The 23,950-nt window shown below is 47.8% G+C and overlaps 7 protein-coding genes across 9 annotated transcripts; 4 read left to right on the forward strand and 3 right to left on the reverse strand.

Annotated features, from left to right (window-relative positions):
- Positions 1–278: 278 nt before the first annotated feature.
- Positions 279–2,728, reverse strand: E1B28_012746 (uncharacterized protein). The gene is made up of 5 exons (XM_043157883.1): positions 2,530–2,728; positions 2,240–2,464; positions 1,881–2,175; positions 1,170–1,822; positions 279–1,114 (listed from the first exon to the last, which is right to left on the reverse strand). Exons 1-5 carry the CDS (start codon positions 2,573–2,575, stop codon positions 588–590), a joined length of 1,746 nt encoding a protein of 581 aa, XP_043005251.1. The 5' UTR covers positions 2,576–2,728; the 3' UTR covers positions 279–587.
- Positions 2,729–5,057: 2,329 nt separating this feature from the next.
- On the reverse strand, positions 5,058–6,930 carry E1B28_012747 (uncharacterized protein; the record flags this gene model as incomplete). Its single annotated transcript, XM_043157884.1, has 8 exons — positions 5,058–5,142; positions 5,194–5,268; positions 5,335–5,495; positions 5,557–5,667; positions 5,721–6,305; positions 6,367–6,576; positions 6,634–6,662; positions 6,732–6,930. 8 exons carry the CDS (start codon positions 6,928–6,930, stop codon positions 5,058–5,060), a joined length of 1,455 nt encoding a protein of 484 aa, XP_043005252.1.
- Positions 6,931–7,674: 744 nt separating this feature from the next.
- Positions 7,675–9,024, forward strand: E1B28_012748 (uncharacterized protein). Its single transcript, XM_043157885.1, has 4 exons — positions 7,675–8,056; positions 8,114–8,530; positions 8,592–8,768; positions 8,823–9,024. The coding sequence occupies exons 1-4, from the start codon at positions 7,847–7,849 to the stop codon at positions 8,841–8,843; spliced, it is 825 nt and encodes a 274-aa protein (XP_043005253.1). The 5' UTR covers positions 7,675–7,846; the 3' UTR covers positions 8,844–9,024.
- Positions 9,025–9,990: 966 nt separating this feature from the next.
- E1B28_012749 (uncharacterized protein) lies at positions 9,991–10,561 on the forward strand (the record flags this gene model as incomplete). The annotated part of the gene is made up of 3 exons (XM_043157886.1): positions 9,991–9,994; positions 10,054–10,167; positions 10,227–10,561. The coding sequence occupies 3 exons, from the start codon at positions 9,991–9,993 to the stop codon at positions 10,559–10,561; spliced, it is 453 nt and encodes a 150-aa protein (XP_043005254.1).
- A 13-nt stretch (positions 10,562–10,574) lies between these two features.
- On the forward strand, positions 10,575–12,067 carry E1B28_012750 (uncharacterized protein; the record flags this gene model as incomplete). Its single annotated transcript, XM_043157887.1, has 9 exons — positions 10,575–10,676; positions 10,741–10,914; positions 10,978–11,083; positions 11,141–11,255; positions 11,314–11,552; positions 11,626–11,737; positions 11,793–11,865; positions 11,924–11,982; positions 12,040–12,067. The coding sequence occupies 9 exons, from the start codon at positions 10,575–10,577 to the stop codon at positions 12,065–12,067; spliced, it is 1,008 nt and encodes a 335-aa protein (XP_043005255.1).
- A 2,912-nt stretch (positions 12,068–14,979) lies between these two features.
- Positions 14,980–16,460, reverse strand: E1B28_012751 (uncharacterized protein). Of its 3 annotated transcripts, XM_043157888.1 has the most exons (7): positions 16,236–16,460; positions 16,157–16,176; positions 16,021–16,092; positions 15,727–15,952; positions 15,661–15,670; positions 15,382–15,595; positions 14,980–15,306 (listed from the first exon to the last, which is right to left on the reverse strand). In XM_043157888.1, exons 1-7 carry the CDS (start codon positions 16,353–16,355, stop codon positions 15,105–15,107), a joined length of 864 nt encoding a protein of 287 aa, XP_043005256.1. In that variant the 5' UTR covers positions 16,356–16,460; the 3' UTR covers positions 14,980–15,104. The 3 variants fall into 3 exon arrangements, with proteins under 3 accessions (XP_043005256.1, XP_043005257.1, XP_043005258.1); XM_043157889.1 differs by having other exon boundaries at positions 14,980–15,595; XM_043157890.1 differs by having other exon boundaries at positions 15,727–16,092.
- A 3,280-nt stretch (positions 16,461–19,740) lies between these two features.
- On the forward strand, positions 19,741–22,972 carry E1B28_012752 (uncharacterized protein). Its single transcript, XM_043157891.1, has 4 exons — positions 19,741–19,994; positions 20,051–21,669; positions 21,729–21,830; positions 21,885–22,972. The coding sequence occupies exons 1-4, from the start codon at positions 19,916–19,918 to the stop codon at positions 22,257–22,259; spliced, it is 2,175 nt and encodes a 724-aa protein (XP_043005259.1). The 5' UTR covers positions 19,741–19,915; the 3' UTR covers positions 22,260–22,972.
- Positions 22,973–23,950: the final 978 nt, after the last annotated feature.

Genomic DNA, 23,950 nt, shown 5'->3' on the forward strand with positions numbered 1-23,950 from the left:
CGGCGGTCACCGGTCACAGCTAGCCGTCTCACTTTTATCCGGACGGGGTCAGGCATAGGCCGGACCCCTTGTCTTTATCCGGAAAGCTGGACCAGGGATCGGCGAAATTTTGGCTTGTTTTATCCGGATGGGGGCCAGGGATTTCAAAATCCCCCCCCCAATTTTATCCGGAACCGGGTCAGGCATCTGGCCCTATTAACAGGGGTCCTTACACGATTCCCTAGGATTTTGGGCGATTATAGGCCGGGGTGCCCGATCGAACCGATGATTGTAACTTTGCTAGACCAACACAACACATTCGACTTCGTACAATTCGTTCTCGACCTTCACCAGACCTCTTGAAAATATCTACTTCAAAACGTCATGTAATCCTAAAACATAGCATGTAGAAGCAAAGGTCCCAGCGAAAAAAGACAAAACAAAACAATAAACAGTGCAGTCGAAAGCAAAGTGCAGTAAAGAATGTAATGCTAGAAAGGCAAAATGTGGTTATGCAAAAAACAAAGAAAAAACAGGATAGATGATTGTGCGAGATAATCAAGGTAAATTAGGGCATATGGTAAACTAAACACCACCCCGAAAACATTTCAAACTGCATACCCATACCACATACCCCCGTGGTCAGTCGTAAACGCTGTAGCCGACCACGATCGTGGCCGTGGCCGTGAACGGGAGATAGTACGTGTAGGCAAGTTTACAGTCGACATATCACTGTCACGGCGACTCCGGCCATCCTCCGCGGTTTCAAAAGTCTGATGTGAAAAAGGACTTGGCGTGACCCAACTCCGAGGGACTGAGTGTGGGGGGGAGGTGGGCGTTGTAGGCATGGAAGAAGAATGAGCATGTGGAAGGTGAGGCACGGACCGGGAGGTTATGGGTAACAACGATGGATGTGAGAAGAGCCCCAGGTTCGGCGTCCGACTTCGAGTTGCGAAGTTTGGGCTATCACGAGGAGTCGTAGAGAGCGGACTGGGAGAAGGTGGTGGAGATCGCTCGTGGTCGTGGTCGTGATCGGGATGTGTTCGTGTCGTGTCTTCTGACAATGTACTAGATGATTGAACACGTCCCTTTTCATGATCATGATCTTCGTGTGAATGCGTAGGACTTTCAGGTTCTATTTTGTGCAAAAGAATCAGGGGAATGGTCACCGAAGATATAGAAACACGCACCCATCTCATTCGGCTCTTGGTATATCATCTTCGAATTTCTGCCAGCCATCAAAGACTCCATATACGACTCACTTAGAGATAACTCCTCGATGAATCGGGATGGATGTATTCTAAACCCGTGACCAGGATGTGTATATGAATCCGAGGAGGTGATCGAATCACTCGTATTTTGCCTCGAAACCAAAGTAGACGCAACGACCGTGGCCTGTGAAGTTAAAGTATCTCTCGTCGACTCTGCTGGTACAAGCGATCCTACTCCCAACTGCGGTTCTGCCGAAAACGGGGCTGCCACTGATAACGGTGATGGCGAAGCTTGGCCATGAGGTTTGAAGGATAGGACAGGAGCAGAGAACGATTGCGTCGGCGAGTGAGGAGGTGATTTGGTATAAGGAAAGTACGACGAGTCTATGGATATGCCATCTCTTGACGACTCTGCCATGGATGAAGGATTTCGAAATGACCGATAGTGGTGTTGACGATGACTGATATCGTTAATACTACGACCACCAACTAACTCTCGACAGAAACCTTGTTTTCGTCCCTTTGTCTTTCTTCTTTGCCGCCGGCAAACGAAAAATAACCCCACGACAAGAAGGACGACTCCCAATCCTCCCAATAAAGACCCTATTAGTGCAGGTCTCAGAATATCGGAGCTTCCCAGAGAAGGGACGTCAGTATATTACAAATTTCAGAGGGGAAAATAAGACTTACTTCTTCGACGTTGAAGCCAACAGAGAGATGGCGGTCGCTGATGGCGTGACCGTTGATGGCACGGCGGCAGAATTGACAACAGTCGGCGTCTGAACGGGAAGGAGACTAGTCGTGGAAGTCACGACAAGCCCTCGTGTAGCTGTCGACTGGCCGGAACTCGATTGGACTTGACTGAGACCGTTGATAGAATTCATGCAGCTACCACCCCCACTCACAGAGCTACAGCTTTCAACACTCGAATCCGTTGAACCTTTCTGGATCCGAACGTATCCCGATGCACTTTGAATCCGTAAATCTTTGGGGGAAAGGAAGGAAGGTGAGAGACGAACGAAAGCTAAAAGATGGAGAAGGGTGCGTACCTTCCCATGAGGTCGTAGAGAAAGTTAGTGTAGCACCCTCAGACATCGTCATCTCGTATTCAACGACCTTCTCGGAAAACGTTGTTTGGCTGCCGTCCGACGCAGTGCCTGCGGGCTGCAAGCCCCGCGACCAACTCCGTGATACACCTGATGATCCTACTTCCTTTGTCCTCGTTACCTCGGAAAGCGTTATACTATCTGTTAATTCTGCTTCAACTTGGAAAGCTAGAGTTAAAAAAAATAAGATCCGGTTACACGACTCTTCTTTTAGAACGAAGTTATTCATTCACCTATAGCAAGAACTACCACCAACAGTCCGAAATCAACCAACGGCATTCTTTGCCTTTTTCCGTGAGGCACAAAAGACGAGGAGAAGGAAGGGAATCGGGGTGAGTAGGGCGAGTATGATATGATGGAGGTTGGGGACAAGAGATCCGTCGAAAATAAAAATAAATGAGCCGCCCAACATTTTGGTGGGGTAAATTGTCAGGGACAAATAATAAGCGAGCGGTCATGGACATCTCAGCATCTGGTCGGTTGGACAATCTGGGTTTGAAATTTGCCGTCGGTCAACTCCACCCTACTCTACCTCTGCCGTTCCCTCAAGGCCTCAGTATCAACCGAAAACAGGCAGTGAAGTTCCATCTTCACCATCCCTCAAGTCCTCTGGCAAGATATGGGACGCCCTGGCAGCGCTGAAAACGGGCACACACTCTCAATGCGTTCTATTGCGGTGATAGAGGACGAGAGATGGATTGCACATGAACCGGGATTTGATTTTATGTTGTGGAGAATGGAAGAGAATGTTTTGTCCCAATTCAATCTGTTCCGTGAGTTTTCTCTAACATGCTCCAGAACTTCCGTAGGTGGTCGACAAATTTCGACCTGAAGGTGCGTAGGCAGGTTCGAACAGAGGTTGGAACGAAACCTGTAGATGGCCCGTTTGACTGCAATATCAGTTACAATCCGAAAACTCCGTACCACTCGAGTTCGCACATGCAATATCTTTAAGTATTCTTTCCACAAGAAATCGAAATCTCGCAGTCGCTCGTCTACCTACCAATCTCCTCCAAGCACACTCAACATTCAGGCTGAGTGACAACGCTCTGCAGGGTGCACGTTCACATAGAAATTGGAATGAATGAATGCCGCACATCCTGGAATGACTGGTTTTTTTTTGCTCACCGTTCAAATGTGGAAGCTCTACTTTCACCGAAAGCCGCGGTAAATGATATCAGTACTGGACTCTATTGGATGTTGGACTGGGCGAATGTTTACCCCACCAGCCGCCCTACCAAGCCTGCGTAGCTCTTTTGAAGTAAGCATGCAGGAACAAGTTATTCAATAGGCGGTAAGTTCGGAGTTGGCTATTCTCCGCCCGTCCTCTGCTTACCGACCGTCCGACGACACCAAATACAGACAGACAGATAGCCATCTTTTCGACCGGGCTAACGTTACCGATTCGTCTGCGACCCACCGCAACGAGAAGAAATCGCCAAGTATCTCTTGAGAATGCTAAGAGACGCGAAGTGGCCTCCCGCGTTCATTCTATTTACCCACCCGCGCAGCTTTGCAGATCCTTTGATGCAGAGCAACTGTGGGATCGAGGGTCTATCGTCGGGCATCGAAAATGTACAACACTTCTCGCTTACTCCCGGCGCGTCTCCTTCTAGTTCTTCAAATACCCGGATACTGCGAAGTGTCTCACAGGTGTACGATGGGAGTCGGATCTTTGCTTAAGGTAAATCGATTCTCCTTCATTCTTCCAGCCAACTTTACACTCTCCCTCCCTCCCTCCCTCCCTCTCGCCTCACGAATCAATAACTCGACAAAATAACTCGACAAAGAAGCTCTCCACGAACGTGATCATTGCTGCCACTGTCATCCTCCGAGCGTAGAGCTGTCCCGGCATACCCCAATATGGACTTCGGGTTGGTTCGAACCCGGAGCACACAAGACAGCTGGCCACCCTCCCCGGAACGAATTAATCAATTTTAAGCAGTCCATTGCTTTGTTAACGACCATTTTAATCAAACAATCTTTCACTCTACTCTATATTGTGGAAATATGGAAAGAACTCTATATTTTGTGTAGGCTTTACATCTGGTTTATATACTAGTAGTCCATGTATCTAGAATGTTCTTGTATGTACTGTGTTCTGAGGAAGATGAGTAAGTAGCTGAGTAAGAAAGTAGGAGAGAAATAACCGGAATATTCTAATAGTTGTGTTTGCACTTGCTGGAGTTGCCGGTCAACTCCATTGATCTACAACACTCTATAGGCCCTCAACGCCGACGTTGCCAGCCAAGGAAGGACCCCGGTATTCCCGTCAACTTTCCCTACCGGCAACCTTGAAACGGCTTTAGGCTTTTTCGGAAACAAGGACTTTTGAGGAGAGACGTAAATTATCGAAAGTAAATGATGGTGATGAGAGCCCTGAAGAGTGGACTGAAGATCCTCCGTTTTGAAGTAGCCTGGAACGGCGATTCACATGGGTACACCTTGTCAGTCTATCAGGCGGATACTAAGTAGTAAGGACTGGGTTCGGATGCCATCCAGCGGAAAGCGGAAAATTCGGAGGATGGGTGTTTGGTGCATGATGTCTAACCGCCGCTTAGGGATCTACCATTCTGTCCAAGTAGTATTTTACGTTTCACTAACCATGATGGAAATTTAAATAAACGCCAGTCTGCTTTGATGATACCATATAAGTACATAGTAAAAGTAGATACTCGACTCTTGTCGAAAGTATCGGTACAAGTGCTGTTCTCGTAAGACGGAACGAGTTGAACGAGTTCTTCGTAGCGAGTTTATGATATCACGATCTCAAGCCATTGACCTGCACATGCAGGTGCTCGTGGAAAAAGGGTAAGATATAGTCTCTGAAGCGCACAGTTCCCGGTCTAATCCATCTGATCAGTCATTCGTCATGTCCAGCGGAGACTGTAACTTACGTCGCCTCATAGGCTTCCAGGTCCAACTTCCGGAAAACGTTGGCGATAAGTAAGTACATCTCACACCACGCCAGACTACGGGAACACGAAAAGAACATTTTAAATCAACAGCTCCAGACAGGAAATTCGGCCGGAACGTACTTGATTCCCAAACATGTCCGTGGACCCTTTGAAAATGCGACGAGATACTTCTCCAACTTGCGTGAGTCCTCACCTAACCAACGTTCTGGAATAAATTTGTGTGGGTCTGGAAAGAGAGTCGGGTTTGAGTGTACTATATATGAGGCACAACCGATGACGGTCTGTCGATTAGTGATGCGAGCTTGAGTGAATTCCATGGGGATGAAGAAAAAAAAACCTCACGCCTGGAGGTACGGTACATCCTGCAATAACCATTTCCTTCTTTCCGACCTGACGGGGTGCGGCCGCCGCTACGCCGCAGGATAGTCGCAGAGATTCTCTAATCACAGCTCCCTACGATCCCAGGTCATTGATTTCTGGCTCCTCAAAGAAAGAGAAAGCCTCACCAAATACGGCAATTCCCCTAATTGTTCATATATCATACCCTCTTCAGCATCCTTCCAAGCCTCATCAAGCTCGCTCCTCAACTTCACCAAAATATCCGGATTCGTCAACAAATGGAAGGTCCCTATAACACATGCGTTCGCTGTCGTGTCTGTCGCAGCCATCTGGAAAAGAGCACCTTCGTCTATGAGCTTCCACCTCGGAAGTCCTTCCGCAGAATCTCTGAGAAACAGTTCGAATACTGCCTTTCGGTCTTCCGGATTGTGGTCGCTCGTGGCCATTCCATCGATTTTGTTTGCAATATACTGCCGTTCGTCTAAAAGGGGTATGGTCATCGGGGCTATCCTCCGACAGATCCACTCGGGAAGTCGGTCGAGACGGAAGGGGAGATAACTGAGGATCCACACCGTTTGGAAAATGCCCTCGACAGCGGTCAGAAATGGGTGGTTGAAGTCGGTAGAGTCGAGCGCGTTCATTTCTTGGGGAAACACGTACGACGTGATGATGTCGAGGGTCGCAGCTCGGTATCCGTAGTGTATATTTGTTGGCTTTTGAGATGATGATAGTCGCTTGATGAGCTTATTCACCTGTTCCGAATACGATCATTTCAGTAGGTGGATGGATCCTGGAATGTTCGTATATGGGTACCTTCGCTTGAACCAGTCCCTCGAGCTGTAAGACCGACTTTCGAGAAAAATACGAACCAAGTTTCATTCGCCTTCTTGTAGCCTCCTTCGGATCGAGTTCACTTATTACTGACCCCGGAGCTGGTGAAGTATGAGAGTACCAGGTGGGATCCTTAGGTGCCCTCGAAGTTACGTATATATCGTTATAAGCATTGGGATCGCTAAAATGGAGCTAGAGAAGGTCGCCTTTAGAGTCTGGAAGCCAGCCACGATGTTTACAAGATGTTACCTCGTTTGGAGTGACTCTGACGACAAGTCCTGTTGACAAGGTTTGGTGAGCTCAACGAATGGATCACCGAAGAAGAGTTTGACTAGAAAGGAACTTACCATACTGTTCGTGCAACACTTGGAGCTGATCCAGCCACCCTCCGTCACAAAATAGCTCGTAATACCCCCTGTAGTACTTGGTGATTGCGGCGAGCCATGGTCCAGGGAATCTTCGGAGAGGATGGAAAAATAATCGGTAGAAAACCGATGTTACGACCTGGGCCAGAAGTAGAGAGATCGTAGCTGTTATCCAGGACATAGGGAGCAAGCAAAGATTGGCTTACTGATACTGGTGCAAGCGAACCCTACATATACCCGCTTTTTTCAGCTAGTTCAAGGAACAGTTCCCGTGAACCGACGAGTCTGCATCTGTAGTGAGTCATTGAAGCGATATGGGGCGACTAGCCCCGTATTTCATACTAAGATTAGGATGCTTGATGCCGATTAGAACCTTGGTTTTGTACTGTACACCATTGGGTGACCGATGTCATTGAAGCAGTGTATTCACTAGTTCTACCCTGATTAATGGACAGAATGCGTGACCATCTTGTGAGTTTCGAGAGGAACGATCTACTGCCAGCCACCTGAACAGTGAAAAAGCATCGTATTCGCCTGTGTCCGAATTTCGAAAAGTGACGGAAGACTCCCCGAGGTGAATTTGACGTGAGTTTTGCTCATTCCTCGCAGTTCCTATTCAATGTCCCGCACGCATCGTGTTCGATCCCCGCACCAACTATGTTATTGCGTTTGATTACTGGTTCTGTCCAACGCCGACTGAAATCAATGTAGTTCTGTAGTGAAAGCTATGTGACGGGAAGAAATTGAAAAGCGTTATCGTGGATTTCCTTATGAAACACGGGTCAAATCATGATCAGGGACAGCAAGAAATGAAACACGAACAAGGGGAAACCTCCCATGCTGTGACAGAATCATGAATCACTGGATGGCAACACATTATTACAGTTGTTTACATAAAAACGGATGGGAATTTTCCACGTTCTCCCACCCTTCCTTCTTTCCTCCATCACCTTTCCCCCTCGACAGAGTCGACTTGGACGTCCTCGCTTGAAGCAGAGACGCATATCGAACATTCCGATCTTTTTATTTCAAAGACCAAGCTAGCAAATTAGTTTATCCAAACATCTCACTTTCATTCATTCTTTTAATTCTCGAAAATGAAGTTCACGACTGCTCTTATCGCGACAACTGCTTTCGTCATGTCCGTCTCTGGCATGCCAGTTAAACGGGACGTGGATCCCAATCTAGTACCCCAGTTTGGACTCCAGGCAGGATTGAACCCGACTGGGACTGGTGATTGTGATGGTATTCCAGGAGGACCCAAGATCCCTTGTTCTTGCCCTCCTGACCGTGCTGAGTTCATTCGGGTGAGTTTTGTTTTCACGCTCCAGCAGTTCTGTTCTGTTCTGATTATCTATTCCTAGCAACTCAACGCCAACGTCAATGCTGGCCACGCAGTCAACAACCCATCTGTTGCCGTCCAATTCCCGACAAGTAACTCCAAAGAAGACCAGATCGCTCGTATTCAAGCATCTTTGGTGACTTTGCAGAACCTCAAGGGTCCAGGCGTGGGGTGCCCTGCTGCTTCAACCACCTTCGTAAAACAACAACAGGCTATCGAAAGTGGCGCTGCACCCCCCGCACCCCCACCTGCTGCACCTGCCCCACCACCACCACCACCAGCAGCCGCTCCTCCTGCTGGAGGCGTTCCCGCCAACCTCATTCCTGAATACGGTCTCCAAGCCGGATTGAATCCAACAGGAACTGGTGATTGTGATGGTATTCCAGGTGGACCCAAGATCCCTTGCTTCTGCCCTCCTGATCGTAATGACTTTATCAAGGTGAGCTATTGCCTTGCTGCTAGCGCTCATACCGGACTTGTTTTTAACCTGCCTATTCTAGCAATTGAACGACAACGTCGCCGCTGGACACGCGGTCAAGAATCCAGCAGCACCCGTTTCATTCCCGACTGGTAACTCCAACGATGATCAACGCCAACGTCTCCTTGCTTCGCTCATTACCCTGCAGAACATGAGAGGTTCTGGTGTTGGTTGCCCGGCTGCTTCGACAACTTGGGTGGTATGTAATATCTCATCTCGAGTTCCTTCCTTTTCTGAATGTTCTTTTCTCTAGAAACAACTCAACGCGTTGTAAGCAATACACAAAGTCGTAGCAACGTTTACGGGTTTTTACCCCCGGAGAAATGGTTGGATTAACCCCCATCCGGTCATGCTTGCGTGGCCCCTCACATTAGCTAGCACATCCCCCATTGTCTTTGATTTTGAAGATTGTTCGTCAGTACCTATGAAGGTTGAAATAAAGGAAGAGTGCACCATATGACGTTCTCATGTGTGAATTCGGATGCCGCAGTACATGCGTCTAAGTGTCGAGTTGGAGACGACCTGAGCGTGGTTGTGTTGTGAAATGTAGACCATAACGACAAGGTTTCGGTTTCTTCCCGTTCTTCAGATCTGAGCTCATTCTTGGCATGGTGAAGCACGCAACGACGGGGAGCGTGAAGTTTTTCATTGCAACAAGAAATATATGGGAGGCGAACAAAGACTACTACTGTGTAAAACGTTCCAGGGATTTTATACAAATCCGAACACCTGAAGAAAAAAAAAAGAAGATCAGTCAACGGTTTCTTAGAAGATATAAGACACAAGCAAGAAGTCAGGAAGCTAGGTAAAAAGGATATCGGCATTCTGAAGCGGCGGTGTCTAGTCGCCTCTTGGAAACACGGACCATAGCAAAGGGCATCACGAAGGTGTAGAAGAGGGGGAAACGGAAGAAGGAGGAAGAATAACTCACTAAAAGAAGTCGGGCCTGGACGATGGGCATGAAAGTAAGGGGGAAATTTTTCGCAAAGCAGCCTATATTTCGGAGCTGAAGTTTTCAATCTCCGACACACGCGTTAGTTTGAGGTCACGTGTAGCTCAACGGACTCCCGGAACTCATCTCTTCCTTTCATTATCATCCATCCGACAAGAGTCATACATGATCATTTCAAAATTAGGATTCGGACCGTTACTCCCCGAACTATATAGCGCTCACCGATTCTGAAAAACTCAACACTGTCCGACTGTTCTCGGCTTTTGACTCGAGCCTTTGTTCTTTCCGGGGAATCTAATACGCCGTTCTACTCACATTCGGCTTCTATACAATGCTAAATGTTCACGGTGATAGACCTATTTCTTGCCTTGGACCCTAGACGCCAGGACGCATCTCCTTTCAATAAAGTTCATTAATCAAAATAACACGATATTCATTCAAATTCGGATCCACTTTGGTCCTGTCAGTCATGAGTGAGGACTGGATCTTTTCTCTTGCTGTGGATCCACGTTGAACATCTTTTTTATTAAAGTGAATCCGGAATCTTTCAGTGTTCAACCTACCAATTTTAGCTGTCAAAGCGGAGCTCGTACGACCTTCAATCAAGTAGTCATCACCTCCTCAGGCGAAAAAAACGGAAAGTTTCGTGCGTTGTGTCCCGCCGAGCTGTGGCCATGAAAATATAACGAGAACCTTTGTCTTCAGAATGGGATTTACAAGAGATCATTCCGTCTGCTACAGCACGGATCCCCGTCAAATGCTGTGGCTGTATAAATGCCAATTGGGATCGTCACCCTCATCGAGTCATCAATATCGCTAACGGAAGTTTTGCTCTGCATTACCTCACTGTGGAATCGTTTACACCCACGGAGAGCCTGAGGGTTACTGTTCCCGGTTCAACCTGCTCACGAGGGAACCGGATAAGAGTTCCCGATCCGGTGTGGGTGACATCACTAAGCACTTCGCTGGCTCAAACGATAGGATCATGTTATCGACGTCCTTTTTGCCCTCTTTCCTCTCACTCTTCAAAACTCCTCTGAGCCTGTTGCGATAATGCGTGCTATTCTGATTAAGAATGATAAAGGACCTGCAGAAAATATGTACTTGGGTGAAGCACCGGACGTTGTTCCGCGTGCGGGTCAAGTTGTGGTCAAGGTACGTTTGATATACTTCGTGCCAGTCGCATTGGCAGTACTGTAATATCGTTCTGTATCCCCAGATCAAGTCGTTTGCCCTGAATCGCATGGATATTCTGCAACGCGAGGGCAAATACCCTGTTCCCCCTGGAGCTTCAACATTATTGGGGGTCGAGTACTCTGGTAATATCTCTGCGATGGCCGACGATGTGACAGACTGGAAGTTGAATGATGAGGTTTTTGGACTGGCAGGTGGTGTGAGTACTCCTTAAACTTTGTATCAGGGGTGCTTTGAAGATCTACCTAACCTGTTCGGATAGGGTGCATATGCAGAATATATCGCTGTCCCTGCGTCTCATTTGATACCTAAGCCGCCACATCTCTCCTGGAACGAGGCGGCGAGCATACCTGAGGCGTTCTTGACAGGTAATCATTATTCAGTATTATCTCCTGCCGCACTAAAATTCACGTAACTCGTCGCAGCGTATCAAGCAATCATTTTGTACGGCGAGGTGGCTAAGGGTGCGAATGTGCTCATTCATGCTGCGGCCTCCGGAGTGGGTATAGCTGCTATTCAACTTGCCCGGAATAGGGGAGCGTAGGTTTCTAGCCACGTTGTTTGCATCTGATCACTTTATTCACTATTGTATTTGTAGTGAAATAGTCATCGCGACGGCCTCCACGAAGGAAAAGCTCGATTGGCTTCGCTCGATACCCAATGGGGCCACCCACACTGTCAACTATAAGACGCAAAATTTCGCTACCGAAGTTGAAGCGATTACGAACGGCAACGGCGTTGATGTCGTTGTCGATTTTGTAGGGCAAAGCCATTGGCAACAGAATATAGATTCGTTGGCTCGAGATGGCCGCATGGTCATGCTCGGAATGTTGAGCGGTTTGTCCTATCTGTTCTCAATTTACGTGCTTGAGACGGTCGAACTTACGTGTTTTTTTTTTCCTCGCCTTAGGAACGAAAGTTCCCGAGTTTGATCTTAAAGATATGTTATATAAACGGCTCAGGATCCAGGGATCAACGCTACGGTCACGCTCTTTAGATTACCAGGCTGATCTCATTAAACGGTATGCCCTTGAAATAGACATCACTATTTTTATCCAACCGATATTGAAATCCTAGCTTTACGTCCGATTTCTTGTCTGATTTGACAGGTGAAAACGGGAAGGGTGCAGTCAAGACGTACATTCACAAGGTTAGGTGTATCGCGCGGTGGTGGGGCCTTTCACTGAGACTCCATGAATATACTTTAGGTTTACTCCTGGAAGGACATCCAAGCCGCACACAAGCATATGGAAGAAAGCGCTAATATGTAAGGGGCTTTCTCTCTTTACCCAATTTTAGCCTCTAGTGCTCACTCCAGATGCAGTGGGAAGATCGTAGTTGAAGTCGATTAAGGTCCTCTGGGATAGGATTCTCGGTAATCGAAGAATGTATTTATAAAGTTGATCTTGTACCCTTTGTTATGGTGAGTAACCCTTCGACAATCTCAATCTTTTGGGACATGCTTACACAGAACAGTACAAGCATCCACCCGATCATGGATTAATTTTGTCCCTCAAATGAGGCAAACATCGTGTTTCCATCGTGTTATCTGTGACCTGAATGAAAAAAAAAAGAAAAACAAAGGTACGCCAAGTTGGTTTTTTTACGATCTTACATTCCAGAGCGGGCTTCCGAGGAGACGATAATTTCGGCTTCTTTCAATCTCTTTTACCTCCTGTGGCACAGAGCTGGAATTAGCAAAGATTAATCGCCGAATCGTCCCATCTACAATTGTGGGGAAACCCGTGGCGTTTTAGCCCTTAACCCAGCGGTCTTTCTAGCCTCTTACGTCCGATAGAGCCAGAGCATCTCGGAAGTTCAGCGCTCAACACTCACTCCAAGACCATTTGTCTATTACACGTGTAGGCCGCTGGTTTTTTACTTCCTTGGTTCGCGGACCAGTTTGGTATGTTGTCCCTTCTCAATGTTGAAAAAACGAGCCTGACGTTGTAAAGTAAAGTACGCCGCCAGGGTCTTATCGCGAAACACGCTGTTCGCTTTCTTGGAACGTCAAGTCATTTTCAAAAGTGATTTTTGTAAACAAGCTCCTTTTCGGACGTTTTTTCATACATTTTCCCAACAGCTACCGATATCGCGTTCAGGTGAAAGGCTTGCCGAGGTCTTCGCCAGATGTGTAACCTACCCTCCAAAGATGGTCGAGCTACGTCAACATACCGACGACTGTACCCCCGTCGTCGTCGTTATAGATTATTCTCGGATATTGCCTGGAAACCTTAACCGACTGACAGAGGAACTTGTAGGTGCACGATGGACGATGGAGGTAACTTAGACTTCGATGAGAACGGTGATCATGGATGTAATTCGTCCGTCCCTGCCTCCTTGACCCTTATAATGGAGATGGCGCGAGTCTATGAATTGAAGGGTCTAGGCTCGGGAAAACAAGGTGCGAGTCACCATTTCTGAACGTGTCCTTTCTCACCTTTGTCAACTGAAACATTGAATAAATCAGCGCCGTAGATATCACTGAATTGATGGGTGATCCGCTTCAGGAAGAACTTCCAACACAAACCTCCAGCTGCCGCAAACGACAATGGCCAATTGCAGAATCAGAGGCAGGAACCAAGAAGGCTCTTGTTAATGATCCAAGTTAATCTGTTAATCTTTGGGCGTCACCGTCGACGATGGAGTCACACCCGTGGTGACCGCTCACTGGGAAGCTGAACTGCACGCCCCCCGATGCTCGCGCAAGGCAGTTCACTCTCGCCAGGAGAAACACACCGGTTACGAAACTATCATCGTTGATTGCTCCCCGTCGGATGCAGTATAGGACGAGATATTCGATGGCTCGAAATGCGCAGAAATTGTGACAGAAAAGTTGGTGTTTCGGAGCGTCGAATTTGACCCGCTTTTTCAGATCAAACGGCTGATGCGGTGGATGTTAATCCAGTGCCAGCGTTGTCCGGGTTAGAAACTAAGCCTCAAGCTGTTGAACGGAAGGGAATAACTGAAGTTGGCTGAGCGACACCGAATATCATTCCAGTGTACAGGTTCCTTACCTCAAACCTTGTTTATTTCCGTAGACGCCCTGAATCATATCTCATAATTATGCCTTAATGACAAGACACCATCAGTTACTCGCGAGTTTGCCGTCACGGTAATCCAGCATTTCCGAATAACTTATATTGTTTTTTTTTTTCACTGCTTATTCAATCGGTACCGCTGTTTTCCTTTTGGAGACAAAGCCCGTCATCTAACTGCCCCTTCACTCGAGCCAAGATTCGGAAGTTGCCCTGGGTTCCTTTCAAACTGTCTATATAAGAGCTCTGGAAAAACTCGATGAATCCAACAATCAGGCCCACACTCCTCAGCCTACTCTCGTCCTTCTAGGCCCTCTACCAGCTCCCGTCTCCTCCTTGACATTATTCTCTAGTACTACATATCACTACAATGTCTGGACAATCGCAATCCGGAAACAATAAACCATCGGGAGGATCCCAGGGAGTTCGAGGCGGCGCTTCTTCCACCGGCCCAGTATTTTTCTAAACACCCCCCCTCACATCGTTGTCACAGCACGAGGCACAACCCAAGCCGTTCACCAGCACCTGTATAGGCTCACGGCTTTCCCCCGAATCTCTACAAACACAAGCGCCATAGACTATCCTATTACGCGCACCACCCTAATATCCTAATTTTCATACGACGCCACTATGGCGCGCATTCTATCTTATTATCATTATCCACGCAAGCCAGGGCTTGACGTTATAATTCCACGTTCTTCCGCAAATGCCCACGACGGACATCGGTTTAATAGGACAATAATTTATTCAATGGTCACCCGAGGAAGGAAAGCAGGAGGAAAGGTTTCGGTTAAAAGGGGGATTGGGGATTGGGTAGCTGGGAAGACGAGTCGGGTGCAACAGACAATTAGTTGAACACGCATCTACTGTATCAAACCACATTTCTCTTTTTTTTCGTCGCATCACATAACTTCCACTTTATTTCTATATTGATACTCAGGACAATCCGTCGCTAATGTTTCTATAGTCGCTGTTTTTAAACCCATTTGCAGACTACAAGCATAATTCAAAAGAAAAAATTGCATTCCCATCATGCGAGCCGCCTGTTATCATTCCTCAAATACAGAGTCGGTGATCATCAGAATGGAGATCAAAACGGGTGTGTCGGCATTTGTGAAGGACCTAGATCTGTCGTGGCACCATGAGGAACTGGCACTGTACACTGGCTTTAGATCCTAAACAGGCTTCAAGATTGAAGCTCGTATTCATTCGCTGGGGCAGAGTCAAAAGCCAAGATGTTGTCATCATTCAAAAAGATTGTTGCTGAACGACATTACCGAGTAGATCATTTACATTTAATGATATATCTACCGCAGTCGGGAGGGGAGCAGTCGGGAGGCGCGGGGCAAAGTCACAGCTTGACCTTGGTTCCTGTCATCCAGATTCCCGTCGTGGGTGCGCTCGAATTCTTCTTTTGCCACCAGTCCAGAATGACCTCGACAATTTCGTCTTGAAGCCCGGAAAAATTATGATCTGCACCTTCGACATAATGTAGATTATGGGTCCCAGGTGAACGCGCACCGAGGGCGCGCGCATAGATGATCGCGTCGTACCTTAAAGTAGGGACATATGTTATGTATATGATCAGTCATGAGAATGTCGTTAAGAAAGGGTGCAGAGTTGCTCACGGGGGAACAGCTTTATCAGACAGTCCATGTATAGTGAGGACATCAGTGGCCGCAGGAAAGTGATCCCATACAAGTGACGAATCCCAATTCGCAAATCTCTCCAAATCTTCGGGATAGATCTCGAACTTGACAGTTTTTCGAGCAACTACCGGCGTCCATACGTGAAAACCCTGCTCCGCAAAAGTCTTTTGCCATTGGACAGCACCGGGTGAGTCTAAGGCCCCATAACCAATCAGAAGTCTGTTAAAGTTGACACCGTTGCTTTAGGTTGCGACTCACCATATATGAGCTGTGAACCCAGGTCAACCATATGTAAGATTGAAAGTCGGCACAAATAATACACACCTTCATTCTATATCGAGCAGATGCATTGACGAACCCGGAAACGCTTCTCCCTTCTTCGGAAACACACATCCAGCGGAAGCCAACCAGAGATCCCCTTGAATGCCCCACAATTAAATCAATAACGTAACCATATGTTTTCTTCAGGTACTCGACGACAGCTCGCAAGTCCTCCAAATCACCTTCCATGCCACCCTGGTTCCATTTACCGAGAGTCTCATGATTGCCACTTCAGAACAAAATTATCGATCACTATTGTCGGGCTGGTGTATGGTAGATTAGGAGAAAAACCCGCACCGAAAGTCAAACCGGAACGAGTCCATAGGTAACCGCATAGCCAACCGCTTGAGAAAGAGATAATCCTTGTGTCTGGAGAGCTCGTGAGTTGACCTGAACTTCGTATGGCGTGATGCAGTCAACGAAAACGACTGACCCAGCGCTTCCATGGAGGATCTTGTAAAATGATCAGTGCCCTAGAACTGTTAACTGTCGAAGAAGACACATGGACGTACGAGGGCGATTTTTTTATTCTGCACGTCCGGTCGAGAAATCTGCTCTAGAATTCCAATTATATGACAGCCTGGTTCGTTAGGATGCGGAATCTCGAGCCGTGTAGATGAACGTTGGGACATTCGAGATAATACGTGCCCTAGACTGTCGAGGCCCGGATTCTGATGGTTGTGAAATGTGGTCCGGAGTCAATGATCATGGCGAATAGGAAGCAACGTGGGTGGGATTCCTCCGGCTTTCTGAGAAGCCGGCGCCAGATTCACTGCACATGCCGACGGCATCTCTTCACCTCTCCAGCTTCCTCCATCACAGCTACCCGTTTTTACACCCACCGTCCCACCCTTGTACCAATCATTAAGCAGTTGATTGTGGTATCAATGCACGGAGACATAATACGTTGTGGATATTACTTAATCGAATTGGAACTCGGGGCTAGTTCACCAAGACCGATCTCCTTGTTTTAGTCGATAGCATCTTATGGAGGTTAAGAAAGCGAAATCATAGCAGGAAGGTCCTGCCCACAGCCAACTTACTAACGCCTCCCAAGCTTCCCATTATGCAGCTTAAAAACGACTTTGGAGGTCGGCGACAGGCCAACTTACTATCCGACGTTCGTGTGGCGCGCATGTACTGATTTGACGCAACAATGAAATTTATCAAAGGGTCATACATGAACACTATTCAACATAAGTAGCCACAGTTGGTCTTAACAAAGAGGTCGTAAGATATCCTGTCCTGTAACCGACGTATCAATCTTGAGTCACTATGTACTTCCAGCCCGTGGGTCCCTGGAACAGAGAACTCGAGGAAGATAGAAGTATGTACTGTGTAGTAGCATGCTCCCTACATTGACGGTAAACCCGAAAATCACTTACCTGAGGGGACGAGAGTCCAGAAGAGCGCAGCTTGTCCCATACCTAATTGCATACTGCATAATCATAGGAGCAGTGACTGTTCCGTCCTAATCCAACGGAAGATATCCCTTCTCAGGCTGGACCCGCCTGTCCGTGACGGAGCTTTTAAAGCGGCAGTCTCAGAAGCCCGCCCCGTTGAGCCGTGGATCTAAACATAAAACACAATTACCCTCATTTAGAGGATCATCGTCGAATTGGGAATAGCGGAATAACAAAGAATGATCGTGAGTAGTCAAACAGACACTACGAATGAAGTAGATTCAATAGACGAAATATAAAGAGGTAAAGACAGAAGTACCGGGTGTTTCGCATCACTTTCCAAGTTCGAGTCATCTTTTATCGTCCAGACTTCACTTGACTGAGCACAATCGGGTTTGGGCAGCTCGGAACTGAAATCCAAGGTAGGGCATTGTATGGGAGATAAGAATCATGATGAGCAAGAGGCGGAAAGGCAGTTAAGCATTCGGGGACCGTCACCGACATCTCAGTTGACGGTCATTCCGGGTCGGGCCACCCCAGACCAGGACCGAGAGTTCCTGTCGCACCTAACAATAGAAGCAGCTAAACCCGAATATCTCGCAGGGCGCTTGGTGGCAGATTATTCTGATCATTTTGTTCAGTGTCACAATCGCAGATCAAAGTGCGAACTGCCATTCCCATGTTCCAAGATTACCCGGAGAGGGACGAGGATAGCGCCTGATAGTGTCCTGTGAAAGCGTTCCATTAAAAAAAACCTGAGAGTCAAAAGACAGCGGGAGGATTTAAATGGAGAAATCGACATACGGGGATCGGTCTATGTCCTTGCTTGAGAATTCGGGCGCGAAATTATGAAGATGTGGGCTACGGTGAACGACTGCGTGCCAAGACAGCGGGAGGACTAAATGTAAAACTGGCATGCAAAGGTCTGCTGCTCGGAGGTTCGGGCGTGAAGTGACTATGATGACAGCTTCATTGACATGGCGAAATCAGATTCTTTGTTTTTCGAGGTTCTCCTACACGGGAGCCTAGCGCTGGCGCTGTCATGCAACCATGAAATCATCCCTAGGATTTGGCGGTGCTGGTCAAGGGTATGACAGGTTTTTACGAAGGTCCACGGTATGACAAGGTTGTGCTCAAATCCCAGGCGCGAGTTTCCCGCGTTTAAAAAATATATTGGCGATGGGACCGAGAGCCGCTCAGTGATCGGATACGAACAAGAGATTCCTCGCCCAAATACGTGGTCAACAATTTGCCAGCATGAGATATGACCGTAAGGGAGGTACCTGAGGATTTTTCCGGTACGGGTGGGTGTGAGTCTCAACAAGCCAAATCCGGAATGAGGACCTACTCGGTTACGGATATTGTCCCAGGTCTCACCCCTTCCGCTTGACTTCATCCAAAGGTGTACCTTCTCAGAACCGGGGCCCACAGTTCATATACTCATTTCTGGTACGAGCTTAACACGCTATTCGGAGAGCTCCGAGGCGCAAGAGGAAACGAACTTCTCGACCACATCTGGAAGGAGTGACGTGTCTCTGATCATCAACGAGGGAAAGCGACGACTGTTGAAAACGCTCATAAGGGTGGGTCCTTGTCAAAATCGACGTCGGGAAAGTAGGTTGGGATGGTGTTGGGAGCTGGGAGCGATTACGACGCGGAACACAAACAATTCGTCAGAACTCTAGGTTCACCCGCCCCCCCCCCAAAGGTAAAGCTGGTCTTGCGTGCTACATCGTCGCGCAAACTCCTATGTAAGCTCAGGCGTGTTTCGATTGCGATACAAGGTGGTGAAAGGTTGCAGAAGAAGCCGAGGGGAACTATTCCATTGCCCTCCGACCGCAGAGCCGATTCCAGAGAACACGAGAAGGCGAAGTCTAGCTTGTAGAAATTACCCATGGATTTCGACAGAGACATGTTGTACCTCCACCAAGTCTAGATCAACTAAAGTGCTACAGGAGGTCAGGATCCAAATCTTATATCCGTGACGTTAATTTGGAGCATGGCACAGTCAAGAACAGGGATATATCCCAAAGATATTTGTATAACGGCTCGAAAGTTTGCTATCTCTCCGAGGGTGGAGCGGGGAACCTTTGAGCTTCGCTCGTGAAGCTCATTAACTCGTCAAACGATCGTCGGGGAGAATAGATGCTATGTCCTACACTGCACGCGACTATTCTATCAGAATGCGCCGGCCGTGTTCCAACCATATGAGTGCTACTCGGATAGTATGACAGTCTTCTCTGGCCGAAAGTAACAGGTAGAAGGTTAACGTTCAGTCCTATTTCAAGTTGAACCGGAGCAGCACGTACCTTTTGTTTCCCAAGGAATCTTCGTGCCCCCTCTTTGATATTTACGCGTCCAAGATCTGAATCAACCGCCGCACATTCTGGGTGTGATCAAATGCTATGTATTTGTAGCCGGACTAGCCGTTTCGGTAGTTGTCGCATTGAACAAGGTCGGTCAGGCGCTTTCTCGAGACTCAAAAAGATGTTGAGAGCTGTAACTCAGGATTCACGACGCAAATCGTACAATCATAGGAGGTAGTGGCCTGGTGAGTGTGGCAGCTTGTGGCCCCGTGAAGGCTCATGTGGAGAAAAAGGAAGGAATAAAATTCGCACGGGGTTTACTGTGCCAATTCGAGGGCGTTTACGTCCTGAAACTGACCACTATCGCCTCATTCTACTCCCCTTTACCTTTCTTCATTCTCTCCTTCGTGATCGCCTTCTACGCTGGCCATCCTTCTTTCTTGACCCTGTTTTCTCCATTTCTTTTCTCGAGGCCAGGTGGTTATGGCACTTACACAGACAGCGAGGATCCCAGGCCCAGGGCCGTCATGGGACGAAGAAGTGGTACCAGCATTAAGACAACGTACGTTTTAGAATTTATTTCTTTTATCCTTTGACTGGCTGACGAGTAGAGCGAAGGTCTGGAGAGCGAGAGCCGAACACTGTCTCGCAGGTTGTCAGCGACACCAATACCCTCAGGTGATGAATACCAATACAGAAACGATACTATAAATTCGTACAATGGAGATTCAAGTTATAACACCAATCAGTCGTATCAAAATGGTGCCATCTATACCGCTCGTCTACCCCAGCAGCCGCGAAATAATTCAGACCATAATGCTCCTTCACGCGTCAACAGTGGAAACTCGTCAGCACCTAGAAGACCTTCTCGTTCGAGGACCCAGTCCCAACCTTTTAAGTCAGACCATCCAAATAATAGAATGAATTCATCCAAGATCAACGGTGCGACAACATCTGGCGATACCTCATCCTCTTCACGTCCCATATCCCCCAGCACCAGTATAAAACCATCGCGTATTCCTCAGCCTAGCAGAACACGCACAGCCAGCTTGTCAAGTAATCACTACGCTCCATTTCCTAATGCCACTGGGAGCACCAATGCCCACACTTCTCCTTATTCCTCTCCTCCATTACCTGACCGGAGGCAAGCCTCGGCTTCAGACCTCTGGAAAGTTCAAGAAACATCGTCTCATTCCACTGTCTCCGTTATCAGCAAACAGCGGTCAGGCATTCTCAACGAAGAACCCCCATTCAAGCAAAGATCTCGTGATGATCCGAATCCGTCAAATGAAAGTCTTTACGACGACCGCCCGCGGATGTCAGCCGAATCACAAGAGCGACCTTTTGAACATTGGTATCGAGGAGACATATCTCGTAATGGCGGTGTTGGAGAGCTGCGGGTGGGAAAACGGCAAGAGATGATGGACATAGCGAATTACGGTTATAGCTTGAAACCGAAACCAGACAAGCCAGTCGTTCGGAATGCGATAACGGACGCGATTGAACGAAAGCGGAGGAGGGCAGACAGCGTTGGGAATCTTACTGACCGGACGAGTTTCTACATGGATGAGGAGCAGGCGAAGAACGCTGGGAGAGTGTTGGATGAGAACCCTCCGACGGATGTGGAGGGAGAAATGTCGAATGGGGAGGATTTTGATATTGATTATTATCTAGAAGACGACGAACAGTATCAGAATATGGATGGGGACCAGGACACCTCCACAGCCTCAGCGCCGCTCCCAAGCTCATCGGATCTACGCAGTACGACACCCACTCCCCATTACTCGCGGCCGTCTTCGAGAAACCAGAATTCGAATTCTCGAATACCTGCTCCCAGAGCAATAACTCCCACACCCTCTCAATCTCAACGCGGTGCTAGCGAACCGCCATCAATACAACATTCTTCTACAGCGCAAATCTCGACACCGCCTGCATCGCGGAGTAAACAACACACTCAACAGTTGCGATCGACGTCTACTTCTCCGTCTGGAACCAGGCCGGGGAACCGCGGTGTTTCGCCCAATACCCTGGATCCCTCTGGTGCGAAAAAGACGCGGATGAATGCTAATAAGGCAACACAGGCGAAGTTGGCGGCAGCGAGAAAGAAGGAGATGGAAGAAGAGATGAAGAGGAAACACGCTAGTGCTTCTTACCCCGATCCCGGAGATGAAGAGGACATGGCTCATGCAATACCAACCTGGACGCAATCAGTGCCTAACCGGGGAAATTGGGATGAGGTGAGTAGAGGACTTGTTCCAGGAGAGTATTGTTCATCCCATTCATCTTTATTCGTCAGGTTGTTCTACCAACTGTCGCTCGGAAGAAAGGCCTTGCAGGTCATTACGAAGAAGCCGATGGGAGTCCTAAAGTGAAGCAAGAGGATGGTATACCTTCACCAGTGCGTCATCACGAGTATTCGTCGCCCCACTTCAACCCTCATTTACTTTATCAGGCTCCTGGCACATTTGGATACGACCGTTCCAAGTACCGGCCACCGCGTTCGGATGGCGGGGACGAATCTATACCCATGGATGAATTTGGTAGACCACAAGAGGAACCGGATCTCAAGGAAACTTTACCACCCGTAGCTGAGGATCAATTCAACACTTCAATATCAGAGTTACAGAACCAACACCGACAACAAATGCAGCAACAGCAACAGCCTCGCCATCCGCACGCCTTCGAACATCCGTCATCTCCTGTACCGTTTTCGCAGTATACTCACGGTACGGCTGAACCTGATACTAAGGAGGCTCAGCGGGAGCAGGTGCAACACCTGGAAAAAGAGGAAGCTGGATGTTGCAGTTGCAAGTGTGTGGTGATGTGAAGGGGATGTTTAATTCCTTCTACCTTTTTGACTGTTTTTGTTCGTGGTCGCGACACTCCTTCTGGATTGGTTTATGCTTCCGTCTCTTTGAGCCTCTTCCTCTTTCATCGTTCACTTACAATCCCCCTCCATCGTTTCATCCTTCGGTTTCTTTTTCTTTTTCGTTCACATCGAGTCAAGTCATCCGGGTCAACTCTTCATGTACATTGTAATTTTGCTCAATCGTTCTTTTATCTTTAGTCCACCCATCCCTTAACCTCACACTTTACAACCTACACAGTAGGCTACCCTGTTTCAATACACTCAAACGCACCCTAATCATATGGACAGTCAACCTATCCTATCATACCCAACCATTGAATCTCAATGCTGACGCTCGTTTTTCGTTCTCTCCTTTCCTTCTTCACGGTTTTTCCGACGTTTCAGAATTTCCAAGGATACGTGCATCCTCTTTTCGATCTACATCCCTTATGTTACTCTCCGTTCCCCGTCATTACTTCCTCGTCGATTTCTTTTACTTTTCATATAGACTCCAAGTCGGGCCCCTCTCCTCCACCCTCATACCTCCAAGTCGCAAATGTACTTGTATCACGTCGCAAAAATCGTTATGATTTCTCCTTTCTGTCCTTTTTTCTTAAAAATCAACCAAGTCCTCCTGTGTTGTCCAATTTCCATCCACAGCCTCATCGACCTCGCTTACATACCCATGGCCAGATCTCATTTACTTCGATTACTTTAGTTTGCAACATTGTGTTTTCGTCTGTAAGTGTATCGAATCGCTGAGTAGAGAGTAAGAGCGATAAGCTTCACCTAACCTGTCCAAGCCCTCCATTGCACCAGCTAATTCATTCGGGAGTTCTTCGATGTTATTGGGCTAGAGAGAGGGTTCTGAATGGGGAGAAAGATACATCGAGAGCTCAAGGGAACAATCATCCTCATCCCAATCGTCCCGTCTTTTAACCCCCAGAAAGCACTCTCCCAAATGGCGGGTTCACTTGCAACTAGCAATTGAACACTCCCAATGTCCAACTTTGAATATTCGTTTCCCTCTCCACCATGTTCACAACAGCAGGATAGAATACTAAAAGCAAAGCAAACTCCCTCCACCATCCGCCATGATGCGGTCTGAGTCGTAGCTCGATTTTGCGGGAGAGCCGCATCGTACGGGGTCTTGATCGGAGGTTATCTTCTAGATTTACTTAGCAATGGAAGAGTATACTACATGCCATTCAAAACTTGAGAACCAATGAGTTATCCCCAATCGAAAACCCCACCAACCCCCTTCGATTTCAACGAGGTCGGGGAATTAGGATGTCCCATGTAGACAAGAAGATCTTGTTTGTGTTTCCTGGGAAGCCATAATTCGTAATGTTGATATCTAGATATGAGGAGTGGTTTGGATAATGGCATCGGTATCTTGTTCCTCTGAACTGTATATCTTCGGGGTCACCCCACTGCAAGTTGTGCGCGCAAGCCCAGCCAAGCCCCACCAATCTCCGCCATAATTTTGGCGACCGTTTATAAAACGTTCAACGCTGATTCCCGGAAGTTCGGATTCCAACTTCATATGGGAGATGATTTGATGATCCCGCACCGCCACCGTCAGATTCCCATGTGAGTGGGAACCGGTCGGACCGTTCTCCGGTTTGAAGCCTTCACCCACATGGACCCACAAGTCGAATTTGACTCCA

This window comes from Marasmius oreades, chromosome 8 (assembly GCF_018924745.1).
Source record: "Marasmius oreades isolate 03SP1 chromosome 8, whole genome shotgun sequence".
Lineage (NCBI taxonomy): Eukaryota > Fungi > Basidiomycota > Agaricomycetes > Agaricales > Marasmiaceae > Marasmius > Marasmius oreades.